This window comes from Coturnix japonica, chromosome 1, assembly GCF_054131305.1.
Source record: "Coturnix japonica strain WE chromosome 1, WE-NBRP24, whole genome shotgun sequence".
NCBI classification, from domain to species: Eukaryota; Metazoa; Chordata; class Aves; order Galliformes; family Phasianidae; genus Coturnix; species Coturnix japonica.
In genome coordinates this window covers 30,846,901-30,860,781 of record NC_140663.1, presented here as the reverse complement: position 1 = coordinate 30,860,781, position 13,881 = coordinate 30,846,901, and the positions used below count along the sequence as shown (strand labels likewise).

General features: G+C 42.1%; 2 protein-coding genes across 10 annotated transcripts; both read left to right on the top strand.

Annotated features, from left to right (window-relative positions):
- The first annotated feature begins 246 nt into the window (after positions 1-246).
- TMBIM4 (transmembrane BAX inhibitor motif containing 4) lies at positions 247-6,714 on the top strand. Of its 9 annotated transcripts, none has more exons than XR_014933987.1 (8): positions 247-366; positions 1,538-1,646; positions 2,558-2,663; positions 3,866-3,899; positions 4,416-4,533; positions 5,063-5,108; positions 5,845-6,180; positions 6,445-6,714. XR_014933987.1 is itself a non-coding variant. In XM_015856496.2 (7 exons), the coding sequence occupies exons 1-7, from the start codon at positions 273-275 to the stop codon at positions 6,049-6,051; spliced, it is 714 nt and encodes a 237-aa protein (XP_015711982.2). In that variant the 5' UTR covers positions 247-272; the 3' UTR covers positions 6,052-6,714. The 9 variants fall into 9 exon arrangements, 3 of the variants coding, with proteins under 3 accessions (XP_015711982.2, XP_085370654.1, XP_085370661.1); XR_014933991.1 differs by adding an exon at positions 3,326-3,498 and having other exon boundaries at positions 2,558-2,665; positions 5,845-6,714; XR_014933992.1 differs by lacking the exon at positions 6,445-6,714 and adding an exon at positions 3,326-3,498 and having other exon boundaries at positions 2,558-2,665; positions 3,866-3,940; positions 5,845-6,074.
- An 80-nt stretch (positions 6,715-6,794) lies between these two features.
- On the top strand, positions 6,795-8,417 carry LLPH (LLP homolog, long-term synaptic facilitation factor). Its single transcript, XM_015856509.2, has 3 exons — positions 6,795-6,839; positions 6,922-7,105; positions 8,187-8,417. The coding sequence occupies exons 2-3, from the start codon at positions 6,925-6,927 to the stop codon at positions 8,348-8,350; spliced, it is 345 nt and encodes a 114-aa protein (XP_015711995.2). The 5' UTR covers positions 6,795-6,839; positions 6,922-6,924; the 3' UTR covers positions 8,351-8,417.
- Positions 8,418-13,881: the final 5,464 nt, after the last annotated feature.

The following is a 13,881-nucleotide window of genomic DNA, read 5'->3' as shown; positions in this document are numbered from 1 at the left end:
CAGTATCTGAGGTCTGCTCAGCAGAAGAACTTTGCTCCAAATAGTTTCATCACAGAATGTTATCATTTATTTACGCGTCCCTTGTGGATGTGAGCACAGCAGAGGCCGCCCTTCTGTGAGGAGCTGTGGAGCCGGGATGGATGGCTGCAGCGCCGCCCCACAGCGGCCAAGGGCAGTTGGCTGCCGCCATCGAGGCGCTCGGCCGTTCGGCTGGGAGCCCTGCGGGGCGCTGCGGAGCCCGGAAGAGGAGCGAGTGCTGCGAAGAGGAGGAGATGGCGGCGGAACAGCTGTACCCGCGGAGCTCTATCGAGGATGACTTCAACTACGGCAGCAACGTGGCCTCGGCCAGTGTCCACATCCGAATGGGTAGGGCCGGTGTGAGTGAGGAGCCCCCGGGTGCCCGCTGGCAGCACTGCTGCCTCCTCCTCCTCCTCCCCTGGGTACCCCCCGTTGCTGTTAACCCCTGCTGGGCTGGGCCTTTTGATGCTCAAATTGATTGCTTTTACGTGTGTAAATGTTAACATCGGTGCCCGTGATGACAGTAGTTTATCCATTGGGATATGAGGGGTTTAATATCTTTTGAGAGGTATCAGAATATTGTCCCTTAGCTTAAGCCTTTGGATGCCGTGAGGTCCTATCAGCAGCTGTGGAATACTGCTTTGTTGCTTAATCATGCAGGAGGTATCTTCATTCAGTCTGAATTCTGTTTCTGGATACACCTTAAAGCAAAAACAGCTGCATGCTGTGGGTTTTTTATTAGCTATACCTAACAAACAGGAGATCTCTTCCCGTAAAAGCACAGCTTTGATTGGAAACGAAAGCAAAAATATGAAGGAAATGTCACCATTAGCAAAGTTGATGATGCACTTTGTAATGTGGGGAGAAGGCTGTGCTGGCCAGCAGGCTGCTCCTGGCCTTGTTCTGCTGCAACAAAGTGGGGTCCCTTCCCTCATACCTCACAGAGATCTTTAACTGTTCCATCTGGTGGGTAGCGCTGCCAGACTTAACTCAGCTTCTCGTAGCGTGTGGTCTTAGGCTTGTTTAAACTGTGTTATTAAAGACTGACTGCTTGTCACTGGAAGCTTATTCTTCTTGCAGAGGTTTTTTTTTTTACCTAATGGATTTGATCTCCTTCCATTCATAACAGGGATATGTGTATGATGTACCCTATCATAGAGTCCCGAACCACTCTCTCAGGAATTATGAAGCCCGTTAGTTTACTTGAGGAATTCCTTTCAGCAGCTCGTATCTGTAGGGATCCACCCAGTGCAGTGCAAGTGGCAAATGATAATAAATGATATCTAACATAGCAAAAGCATTGATTATTTAACAGCATGCAAGAAAAAAGTGTAATTTTTTTGGACTACTTTGTTGGTGTCTTAAGGAAAAATGGCTTCTTACCATTTTGTTCTGTGCTTTTTCACTGAATAAAGAGTTTCCAATGGTTCATTCCAAACAGAAACTTTCTGTCTGATTTAGTACTGGGCTTTCGAAGTGCAACTGAAAGTTGATTTAATTATTGTTTTCTTTATTCTAGCTTTTCTACGAAAAGTCTACAGCATTCTGTCCATTCAGGTTCTCTTGACCACAGCCACATCTGCAGTTTTTCTGTACTCCACTGGAGTCCAGGCATTTGTTCATGAAAGGTAAGCACTATAATGAACTGGCACTGTTTATTGCTGTGTTAAGTATAGCTTGTATAGTTGCTCTGGAACACTTCTGTACTCCTCCTAATCATTCACTGTGTTTTGATTCTGTAATAGAAACTTCGTAAGTGATTGGGAAATCATTTTAGGTAATCATTTTTCTTTGATATAAGTCTATAAACCAAACTGCAGTGAACAGAAGGGTGAAAAGAGCAAATGGGGAATGGAGGAAACCACTGAGTCCAGTTTTAGTTTTCTCCTGAGTGCAGTTCCAAACTTTGCCTTTGTTTTCACTTCATAGCCCTAATACAAAAGGAGGATCAAACACTAGAGGAGTTTCTCTATAAGCTGTCTTGTTTGCAGTAGATGTTGTAAAACCAGTTTTGTAATTCCATCTGCTTTTTAATAATTGTTCTGGTCATTTAGAACCATTGTGCTTTTGTGTTTGCTTTTAGTCTAATCTTTGCTTGGACGGCTTCTTGAATGATTGAATTATGGCAGTATTTGCTGAGCAGTAATGATTCTTTGGCGCAGTTTGTGCCTGTGTTTATTGCATTCAGGTGCTTATGGAAAAAAAAATATTAAAACACAGCACAGTTCCCTCTGGATGTGACAAAATATTCTGTTTACTTTGAAAATAGCACTCAAGTTCAGGTGGATTTTCACATAAGTGATGGGTTCCTGGACAGTTTACAGCATAGGAAAATTGTCTTGTAGTTGTACCATTTATAACTGATTTTCTATATTAAAATGTTTTAGAACAGTTTTATTTTAAAATTCTCTGTACTTTGGATCTACAGAGCAGTCTCTGTCCACGTAATGATCATGTAAGTGGTTGGTTTTATATAAACTGCTTTGTAGTCAAATGGGCATTTTAATTCTGACGACCTTTTCATATGGGTATTTTACAGGCCTGCCTTGCTTTTGCTATCTTTGTTTGGATGTTTGGCTATAAGCTTTGCACTGGCCCTCTACAGACACCAGCATCCTGTTAACTTATACCTGCTTTTTGGATTTGTAAGTATTGGTATAAATTCAATTGTTAATAGTCCACAGAATATCTTCCTTCCAAATGAACTCCTTGTATCAAGCTAGTGGTATCAAGCTATTTTATTTTTCATGTATTCCATGAAATACAACTCAGACCTTCATGGATATGTGGGGTGTAGCTATTTTATTTTTCATGTATTCCTCAAAATACAACTCAGACCTTCATGGATATATGGGGTATTTTTTTGATGTTATATTCAGAGGTTGTTCTTAGGTAGAAGAAACCTGAATTAGAGTCTACCATGTTTTTTTTCAGAACAGAGTTAGAGTTTGAAATCAGATGAACAATTTCTTTTTTTTATTATTATTTTATTATTTAAAACAAACAAACAAACAAAAACCACTTTAAGTGGTTACATCTATAAGAGGGAATGTTGTAATAGCTTCAGGAAATGTGGTGTGGCAGTTTGTGGCACGGCAGTTGAAGTATGACATTGTGCAAGAAGATTAAGAGTTGCGTGTGATAAATTGAGTTAAATGCCCTGTTGTTTTGGATCTCTTGGTTCATGCCACAGATACTTTCTCCTATAGTCTTGTAATGAAACTTACAAATGAAATTACTTTTTAAAAAAATTCAGGAGTCGTGCTAGTCTTTAGTCCAGGCATCAGTAATATGTTTGATTTTAAATCAGCTTGATGAGTGAGGAAGAACTTGACACTAAGCTGTCTAGTAAAATATTGAGAGTGTTCAATGGAAGTATATTGAATATTGAAAAGCATACAGAAAGGTGGCAACCCTGCTATTTCTAATAGCAGCTCTGAGAAGCCTTCTGGCCCCCTTGAATGGATTGTAAGGATTGTGGTAAGAATGCTGTGTGCTCTGAATAGAAAACCTGTATGGCAATTTTCTTATCATTGCTGTCACACATTCATTTTCAGTTTATATTTCATTCTTGTTATACGTCATAACAACTTCCAGAACAGTAGGACGATACAGTTGTCATTTTCTTATTGAAAATGAAGCATGTTACCATATTTGGGATAGAAGATGATCTTGTAGGTCCTTTCCAACATTGTGATTCTATGATATATAAAAATTATCGGGAGATCTAGTGTTACACATACTGGGATTTTGTAGCAGAATAGATCTTACTGATTGTGAAGTCTCCATGCAAGTGGCAGTGGTGTTTAATTTGACTCTTGTAATGTTTCGTTTTTACTTTTTGTAGACTGTCCTGGAAGCATTTACAGTTGCCATTACAGGTAAATGATAGCCATCCTATTCTCTGAATCCACCATTACAGGTAAATGATAGCCTATTCTGTGAATCCTTAAATGAACTGGAAAAGGAATCCATTATGTTATACTAATTGGTGTGTGAGATTCCTAAATGAGATATTAAAATGATTAAAAATTTCTAATGATGATGAGATGAATCTAGTAAGAACCTGGGTATCAGAAGAGGAAACTGGGACTGAAGCTGTATGAGACTGAATTATTATCCTTTCTTTTGTGAGTACAGAAGGTCTGCTCTCTCCATGTAAGAAGCTACAGCTATGCTATAAAAGCCATAACTAGTGCAAAGGTCTGTGAATCATGTATCACATGTCTTGAAGCACAAAGATAAATTCAGGTATAATTTACACTTTCTGCTCACAGAAATGTAAACAGTCACAGATAGGGGGAAAAAGAAAGTAAGTGGTTCCTCAATAACAGGTAACTTAGCAAATGCACAGGGTAATGTTCTCTAAATGCCAGTTTGCTTCTCTTGGTTCATAGTGAGTTTCTATGATGTGTCCGTCGTTTTGCAAGCCTTCATTCTTACAACTGCTGTATTTCTTGGACTCACTGCATATACATTACAGTCAAAGAGAGACTTCAGCAAATTTGGAGCAGGGTATGTTATCAATGAGATTTTTATTATTAAGCTTGGTTTTATATTTCCTTTTTAAAGCAAGGTTTGCAGATTTAGTAAAGAATACAGGTCAGTAGAAGATAACCTGTGAAAGAGAATGGTGAGGGTGTTAATCGTCGTAATTTATTAGTTTTATTCAGCTCCATTCTCTTGAGGTTTTATGGGAGGAGAATCATAGAATGGCACTCAAAGTGGAAGGGCTGCTCCCCACCAGCTCAGGCTGCCCAGGGCCCCATCCAGCCTGGCCTTGAACACCTCCAGGGATGGGGCACCACAGCTCCTCTGGACAGCTGTGCCAGCACCTCACCACTCTCTCAGTGAAAAATTACCCACTAGTCTAAATCTCCCTTTTTTTAGTTTAAATCCATTTCCCCCCTTGTCCTGTCGCTACAAACCCATGTAAAAAGTTGGTTCCCCTCTTACTTACAAGCTCCTTTTAATTACAGGAAGAGACTTTAAATAAAATTTAAAACAAAAGGAATTGTATTGCTCACAGATTTTATTTTTTCAGGCTCTTCGCTTGCTTGTGGATTTTATTCTTCTCATGTTTCTTAATGGTAAGATTCCTTGTGAACCATTCGTTTCCAGTTCAGATCTTGCTGATATGAGAGTGGTGGTTGAGCTGATTGGCAGCACTGTCAGTCACAGAATCACAGAATGACCCGGGTTGGAAGGGACCTCAAGGATCATGTAGTTCCAACCCCCCTGCCTGGCAGGGCCACCAAACATACACCTTTACTAGATCAGGTTGCCCAGGGCCCCGTCCAACCTGGTCTTGAACACCTCCAAGGACGGGGCATCCACAACCTCCCTGGGCAGCCTGTTCCAGGGCCTAACCACTCTCCTAGTGAAGAACTTCCCCCTAACATCCAACCTAAATCTTCCCTCCTTCAGCTTGGATCCATTTCCCCGTGTCCTGCTATTGTCAGCCCTTTCGAAGAGTTTACTCCCCTCCTAGGAGTAAGTTCCCTTCTCTGAGGAAAGGGGAAGGAGAGTTGAGTCTTAATTGGATTATTTGCTTTTGTCTTTTGATGTTACTGTTCTAGCGAACAGAGTTTGCTTTCTCTTATGAGAAGACACTTTTCACTTAGTTTACAATATTGTATGACTGGGAGCTGTAGGACATAGGAACACTGAAATGTCATTTTACTGCTCTTATTTATGTGTGTGCATAACAGTAAAAGGACATTATGTATCCACATTTCAAGTGCTTCATATCTCAATGCAAAATTTTAATATTAAAAAGGAAATTAAATTTACTTTTCTTTCTTTTCGTGTCTCATCTGCCTCCAGCTGTTTTTCCATAGCGAAATAATGGAGTTGGTGTTTGCTGCTGCTGGAGCTCTTCTCTTCTGTGGATTTATTATTTATGACACTCACTTGCTGATGCACAAGCTCTCCCCCGAGGAGTACATACTGGCTGCAATCAATCTTTACCTGGACATCATCAATCTGTTCCTCAACCTGTTACGTTTGCTGGAGGCATTTAATAAAAAGTAATAAACGGGGATGTGGTTGAAGTACCTGAATGGTGTTGGCTTGGATGATCTACAGACCGTGCACTCTTGTCTTTTAGAGGCTGCATCTTTATTTCTCTTTCATTACGTGAGCACTCATCCCTCCTTTGAGGTGAGGGGGAAGCTCTCAGTCTAAGTACTTCTCTAGAATATGTGTTTTGTTTAGTTGACATGGTGTATCCAGTTCCTCTCCATTTTTTATTTACTTTTACCAAGTTCAGATTTCTTCTAGTCTTGGTTTGGTAAAATGGGATGCTGTCTGTGAAAGGGAGGTTCTGCTCTTAACACCAAGCACTTGTGTGAACTGGGAGATGATGGGGTCGCTTCATGGGAACGTTCTTCATTCATTAAGGATGATTTATTGCCTATCTTTCAGTGTTCTGGAAAATCATGTGAAGGTGGATTCTTGTGTATGCTAAGGTTAATGGTCTCTCAATAAAGGATAAAACTTTCAGTCAATTCTTGCAGCCGAGCATGGATGGAAGGCATAATTCCCACTGCTCCCAGGTGGGGTGAGGCAGCAGCAATGGGCTGCTAAGTACAGCTGTAACTTGTTGGAGCGAGTGTGATGCCTTTTCTGTCTTAAGAACTAAGAAATGTACACAAGCAGTCCAAATAAAACCCAGACTATTTCCCTTGCGCTGCAGCCCGTGGCTTTATTTGCCAACGCTCTCGGAGACTTACGGTAGAACTCAAGGGGAGGCGGGACTTCCGCAGCACGTAATTCTTCACGTAGAGGGGCCGCGTGTGTAGGGTTCGTGTTGGGCTGAGGTGAGTTGTGGGCCTGGGGGCTTTATTTGGCGGCGTCCCCGCGGTGTGAGCCTCACCGTCCCCCGCTTCTTTCCTCCCTCAGAACATGGCCAAGAGCCTGAGGAGCAAATGGAGGAGGAAGATGCGGGCGGAGAAGAGGAAGAAGAACGCGCCCAAGGAGCTGGAGAGGCTGAAGAGCATCCTGCGGAACGGCGCGGACGTCGTCATGGAGGAGGTGAAGGAGGTGGCGACCGTGCTGCCCGCCAACGAGGTCCTGGAGAAGCAGGGTGAGTCGGGCCGCCCCCATGCTGAGGTGTTGCCGACCCCCTGTTGCCCCCGTCCCGCCCTGTGGGGCAGTGTCCGGCCTATATCCCGCCCCCTGCCCGCCTGCCTCATGGCTGGGATCGGTAACAGGAAGAGAGAACGTAGATCTTACGTGCTGGGAAGCAGTCAGACATCTTAACAAAGCAGCAATCCAAACTAAAAACAAAGCAGCAATCCAAACTAAACCGTACCCCCTTTCCCTAACAGCCTGCGGGGCACAGAACTGGATGTAGCCGTGGGTGCAGTGGTTTGTTGAGACTGTGGTGTGGATCTGAAATAGTGCCAGTAGTGACTGTCAGCCACACAGGCAGCTCTGTCGGGTATCAGGGCTTAGGAAAGATAGGGAAGGGTTATGTGTTTCAATAGTAGAGCCTATAAATCTTAAAGTTGGAAATAGCAGCTATGTAAAAGGAACGAAAAATCATATTCAGACATAGCATTCAACAATAAACAAACACAACATAAAATCTTTTCCCACTCGGTTAAGCTCATCATAAAGCTTTTAGAGTTGTATGTAGAAGGTTTGGAGCTAAGTTTGAAAGTAAATAGCATAGGGCTGTTCCAATCTATACTTAACAAGATGTTTTCCTTGTAGCCTGGTTGTCTCACCAAGACAACCACCTCTTCATCTGTCTTCATCACTCAGTTTAATATTGTAGAACTTTCTTGGATCTTAAATGTTGTGCCATAAACTGTTTAATTGTACTTTTGTTGTAGTAAGCCACTGGCTTCATGTAAGCTGGCGGCTTATGGTGGAGACCACACGGTACTTTTAGATGCAATATTAGAACATAAGGCAGACTGAAGAATGAGGTGCTTTGCCCAGCCGTGGGCCTTTAGGAGAAATTCTTCATATTTACTATCAGCTGTTGGGCTGCAGTTGGATTGGTTTGGAAAGGGCTTTCACCGTATGAAGCCTTCTGCTCTTCCTGTACAAATACCATTGTTTATAAAGATCTCATCACGTATGTGAATCTTGTAATAAAGCAGCCTCTGTAAAGCTTTTAATGTGTCTTACTGACTATAAATGCTTTTCTTTTTCAGGTGACGGCAAAATGGATGTAGATAATAAAAGAAATAAAAAAACTCTCCTAGACCAACACGGACAGTACCCGATATGGATGAATCCCAGGCACAGAAAGAAGCTTAAGGCAGAGCGCTTAAAAGGAAAGAAAAAACCAAAGGTAGCCAAAGGCCTCGCCTGGTAGACACCAATTTTGTGAGATTGTGGATATTTTAGTTTTCAAAATAAATATTCTATACAAGCTACATATATATTTGTGCTTGACCGCCTTGTGTGATTTATTGTGTTACGTGAGTCTTTGAAGAGACTGCTTGGCCAGCGAACTGTGAGAGCAATAGTAAGTTGGTGTCTGCCAGGCTTAACAAACAAACAGCAGCAAAGCAAGCTGAGTGCCTTTGAATGGACCAACTGCTCATCACTTTTCTTTGGGGGAGGGGCTGTGGAGAGCGGGCTGTTCATCTTTTATTTTGTGGATGCTGGGTAAGTGATCCTGTATTTTGTCAGTGTAAGTCTTCTATTAGTAAATTTTACCAAAGGATTCTGTAAACTCAAGTGTATCCTTTAGTTTTTTCTGTAGAATGGCACCTCACCTGACACTGAAGGAACAGAGTAATGGTTCTTCAAAACTACATTTGGTCCTTTTGTTAACCTGAGCTTACACAGATGTAAGCTCATTGACGAGAAAGTTGCATTTAAGATGTTTTCCAAGGTCCTTTTTAAGAGTAATGTGAATTTACTTTTCTGTATATATTGCCAGTAGCTTAAATCTCTTTAAAATGACACTGATTTATTATGCCTTACAGTGTGGGCTTAGGAGACCGTAGTACAAGATTGTGCAGTGGATGCTGTTTGTACATGACTGGCTACAGCTGGTTACGTGTTACTTGGCAATAATGTGGTGAGAGATCAAAGAATTAATTACCCAGAAGACTTCTGATTTTAAAAAGTTTCTCATTTCAATGTTAGAAGTGTCATCTTTTATTTAGCATTTGCTTCCTACCAGCTGAAATGGCACACTGCTTATGTGACCTGTTTCCTTCATGGTGTTGAGGATAAAGTCAAATAGGCCAACTTAAGCTCCAGATATTTTAGGACATCCAGTTTGATTTTTTAACAGAGGGAGCTGGCAAGATGTGAATAAACCTACTGCCTGTGTACTGTATACTGACAGCACAGCTCAGTGATGCAATAGATCTCCCTGTGCACCAGATGCATTTGGAGGGCCAGGCTGGGTGGGATCCATGATCTGGGCTGAAGGCTTGTGGGCACGTGGCAGGAATCTGTAAGCACAGCAAATGTACAACCTGGCCCTTCTTTACAAGGAAGACATTGAGGTGCTGGAGTGTGTCCAGAGGAGGGCAGTGGGGCTGTGAGGGGTCTGGAGCACAAGTCTTATGGGAAGCAGCTGAGGGAGCTGGGATTGTTCGGTCTGGAGGAGAATCAGAGGAGACCTTATTGTTCTCAACAGCTGCATGAAAGGAGGCTGTGACGAGGTAGGACTTCTTTTCTATACTGTGTAGTCAGATGGGTAGGGGAGATAATCTAACTAAAGTATTCTGAATTTCTTTTCCATCTGGGACAGTCCATAGCCGTACTGTACAGAAACCATTGTCAGTAGGAGGCAATACAAGACTGGGAATGGGGTGGTAGTTTGTTTTCAAATAAAAGCAGTTCTCTTTCTATACAAAATCCTTGTACTGTATATCTGTTTTTACTATTCTAACTTACACTCCCGCAGCTTAAAGACTCACATGGGTTCTACTAAATTTGATGGAAACCGGGTGTCTGATTTGCATTGGAGCTGTAGCATAAACTTACCTGGTATTGACGGCAGCAGCCCTAGAGTGGCAGAAATGTGAGGGATACAAAGCAATCTGCTCCTCTGGGTGGCACAGTCCCAATGGAGCTGCAGCAGCTGTGGGGTTGGTGAGAGCCTGGAACAACAACCATGGATTGCTCTCTCCGGGCCAGGTTTTTGCCATCAATTTTAACTTATCTGAGGGTGAGTTTCCAGGGGAGGACTGAGCCATCTGATAGCTCGCTGCTGCAGGAAGCGGCACGTCTGCTCTTCTTTTCAACTTCTCTACCTCCCTTCTCCAGCTGCACTACCCAATTCATTATTTACTGCTCTGGGGGAAATAGTTACTGGGATTTTCCTTTTTTTATTTTACTTATTTTTTTTTTCCTTTGGAGCTAAAAGTCAGACAGAGAATGTACAGCGTTCTTCCATTTAATAAGCAGTTGTGACAACCCCCTCCCTCCCACCATCTGCTTTCCTCCTTGTGCTCTTTCAACAATCTGATTCCAACTTTCACTTGTCAACAGCTGCAGCATTCAAAGGGAATGAAAAGGCAGAATGGAAGGGGATGACTTTTGCACCGTACTCCTTCCTTCTTCCCAAGTACTTCCCAATCACTCCAACATCACTCTCACAGATCTCCAGTTCTTCTGGTGCCCACATATTGATATTAAAGGTCTGAAATGTTAGACGAGTGCATGGAGGCTGAGGGTTGTAGCAAGACTCGATTACGGGCTTGTTTTCCTCTGACTTCAGTCTTGCTCAGGAGGCTGGGAAGGTTATGAACTATATTCTGATCAGCAAAAAATATACATTATTTTGCATCTTTTCTCTGTTTGCACTTAAATTTTCTTGCAAGGCTTCTACAGTCTGGATGTAGGTTTGATAACACTGGTTTCTTGTTTGTTTGTTGCATCTTATCCCTTTTACCAGAAATATTGTTTGTGGACAGTATTTCAGAAAGCAAAGGCAAATTTGTTGTTTCAATACCATTCATCCAACTGTGGGAACTGACCCTTCCGCTACACACCTGTGGTTGTTGCTTGAAACAAGTATAATGCATCTTTGTTGATAGCTGACCCATTCACAATGTATAGTTGCAAGATATTCCATGCTATGGTTTCTTACCTGGAGTCTTTTCATTTGTTTAATAGCAAATATCCTGCAAATTTAGCTTTGATGGTAAACATACACATTCGTACAGTCATAGTTGGAAGGGACCCGTTAGGATCATTGAGTCCAACTCCTGGCTCCACGCAGGACCACCCAAAAATCAGACCATATGTACAATGCAAGAAATGTTTCGATCTATTGCCTGTGCTTCCTGCCTGGTGTCTTACAGCTCATTTTTGTTGGTGTTGCTTCTGCAAAATGAGACAGAATTCAGTGCAGAGTGGATCAGAGCCTCAATCTGCTTCACAGTTGGATCCAGAACATTTCTATGACGGATTAGAGGGAGCGCTGTGCATCAATTGCTACCAGTTCAGACTCAGTTGTGGATCGTGATCATTATGACTGCTAAGCCTTCAAGCGTCCAATACTTAGTGCTTCTTTTTCCTTAGCTCGCCCGCCATCCCGATCACTTCGGGCTGTGATGCTTCTTCCCCTGCAGTGGCAGCTGCCGTCCGGCAGAGGGACAGTTCGGGTAGCGGGCAGCGGGTGCCGGGCGGGGGGCAGCCCATCGCTGCGGGAGGAGGGAGCGGGGTCGCCTCGGAGCGCTCCCGGCTCGGGTGTCGTTGTAAGGAGAGGCGATGGAACGTCCCGTGCAATACAGCTGCACTCAAGTAAAGCAAAATAGAATGAAATAATACATGTACACGGGCGCGATTATTTTTTTTTTTTTTTTAGTTGAGAGAAAACGCGAAATGTTCCGTGGGGTTTTTGCGGAGTTATTCTCAGCGCTCCCAACCTCAGTGCTGCTGGAGCCGTCATCGAGTATTTGGTGCCAATAAAGAGCATCACTTAATATGCAATCTGCTTTAACGTTGTTAACAAAAAAGTCGCTTATCTTTGAAAACTACACTGCAATTACCCCTCGATGTGAATGCTTCCCCAGTCTATTGTTTTTCCCATCTTTTTTCCCATTATTATTATTACAATTATTATTATTATTATTACAGAGAAGAGCACAAAGAAACCAATTTCTTCTTGATTTTTGTGGGTTTTTTGTTTGTTTGTTTGTTTGTTTTTAATTTTCCAAGGAAGATTCTCTTAAAACCCCTTATCAACCAACCGAGATGCTTGATGCAAAACAGGAGAACTTAGAGAAAGTGCATTGTTTTCTATGTGCCACTTTCTTTGGGCTTAGCATCTCCACGTGGAGGTCCCAGCCGGGGCACTGTGTCAGGGAGCCCAGCAGTGAAGCTGTGCAGAGACAAGGGAAAATGCCTCTGTTGTTTGCATTGCCCAAACGTAACGACGTGCAGTAATTAAAAACAGCAGCTTTCCACGCTTAAAAATTAATTGGATTTCAAAACAATTCTATAATTGAGTCGAGAAACACCGAAAAGGATAACGGTGTGTGGTGGGTTGGAAACAGTTTTTGAACTGCAGAGAGGTGTTTTGAGTATGTTCACACACACACACACAAAGTGCATTTGTTTTTAGGAGAGCATACAAATTGATTTTTGTTCTCACACGAACAAATGCTGCTGCAACAAATGCTCCTCTTCCTGCAGCTATTGGGGAAGCTGAGGGAAAATAGAGGTGTGTTACTGGTTTCAGGTGCAAGATGTAGATACATTAGCATCATATCAGGGTACGTTCTAAAAGTACTTAATAGCAACATGGAGAAAGAATTTAATTTAAGCAGTCATTCGTCAGACAAATACATAAGGATTCATTCAGACTCATCGATGGACTTGTTTGTAAAGTTATGGGTGAACATACAAAACTTAAGCGGTAAGAAAAGCTGCTTCACTTGGAGAAATGCATTCGTGGTTGAAAAAATAGGGTACGTTTAGATGTGGTTTGCAAAAATCAATACAAATAAATTACATTGATATTGTAGCTAAGCTGGTGCATCTCAACAAACGGAGATGCTGCTCTTGGTTTACCCAGAAACAACGATTCAAGTTTTAAAACCCCCAACAGCCCAACGGAACCCTCTTCCATTAAAGGAGAAATGAAAATAAAATGTACAAAAGAGTTTTGGCACAGACTTTCAACATATAAATCCAATTTTGACATATATTGGAGACAAAAAGTTTTTAGATTCTGTCCCCTTTCATTTCCAATCTTTACATTTCAGGATCTAGTTTCTGTCAGAGGAGTCATTAACGCAAAGAGCAACCAACGAACGCAGCCTCCTCTCTGCCCAGAGCTCCTCCGAGGTGGTTTCATGAGAAACAGAGGACCCACGGCTTTCATTTGCTTTTAGACATAATGCGAATTTGCTGTGGAAGGAAATTAAATAATTTCCAAAATGATCTTTCCCAAGTATCTCTTTGCGTTAGACAGGGTTGGGATTCAGTGGCTACTAATGAATTGGGATATGTTAACAGTGACTGGATCGCGTCCAAATATGACTCGATGGGAAAGCCATTAGTTTTCTTCCCTGAGGTTACAGTGGGATCCCATCTGGCGACTGCTAATAAATGTGGATGCTTTCTGAAAAAGAGCTTGTATTTGGATTGAGTATGAATTACTGGGAGTGCAGCTTCTTGCAGTTTCATTTGTGCACTTCAGTGAAGCTGAATTTGGAGCACCTTAAAACTTGATAAAAAGAAACTCATATGGCATAAGCTTCCCGTTAGTGGGGTGTTGGTTTTTTTATTTAGTTCTGTTGCAATTCTCCATGCGATAGGTAAAAATATCTGTGAGAAAATCAAAAGCAAAACCATTAGAAGCAGTTTTATATTTGATTGTAACTACCAAGTGCTTACCTTAAAGAACAACTTTAGTTATCAGGTGGGTGC

What these genes read in the sequence shown, in the direction of transcription:
- TMBIM4 (XM_015856496.2), top strand. Translation starts at nt 273, where the DNA reads ATGGCGGCGGAACAGCTGTACCCGCGGAGCTCTATCGAGGATGACTTC. An exon ending in TATACCTGCTTTTTGGATTT is followed by an intron (nt 2,664 to 3,865) that starts GTAAGTATTGGT and finishes TACTTTTTGTAG; the next exon opens with ACTGTCCTGGAAGCATTTAC. An exon ending in ATTTACAGTTGCCATTACAG is followed by an intron (nt 3,900 to 4,415) that starts GTAAATGATAGC and finishes CTTGGTTCATAG; the next exon opens with TGAGTTTCTATGATGTGTCC.
- LLPH (XM_015856509.2), top strand. Translation starts at nt 6,925, where the DNA reads ATGGCCAAGAGCCTGAGGAGCAAATGGAGGAGGAAGATGCGGGCGGAG. An exon ending in CGAGGTCCTGGAGAAGCAGG is followed by an intron (nt 7,106 to 8,186) that starts GTGAGTCGGGCC and finishes TTTCTTTTTCAG; the next exon opens with GTGACGGCAAAATGGATGTA.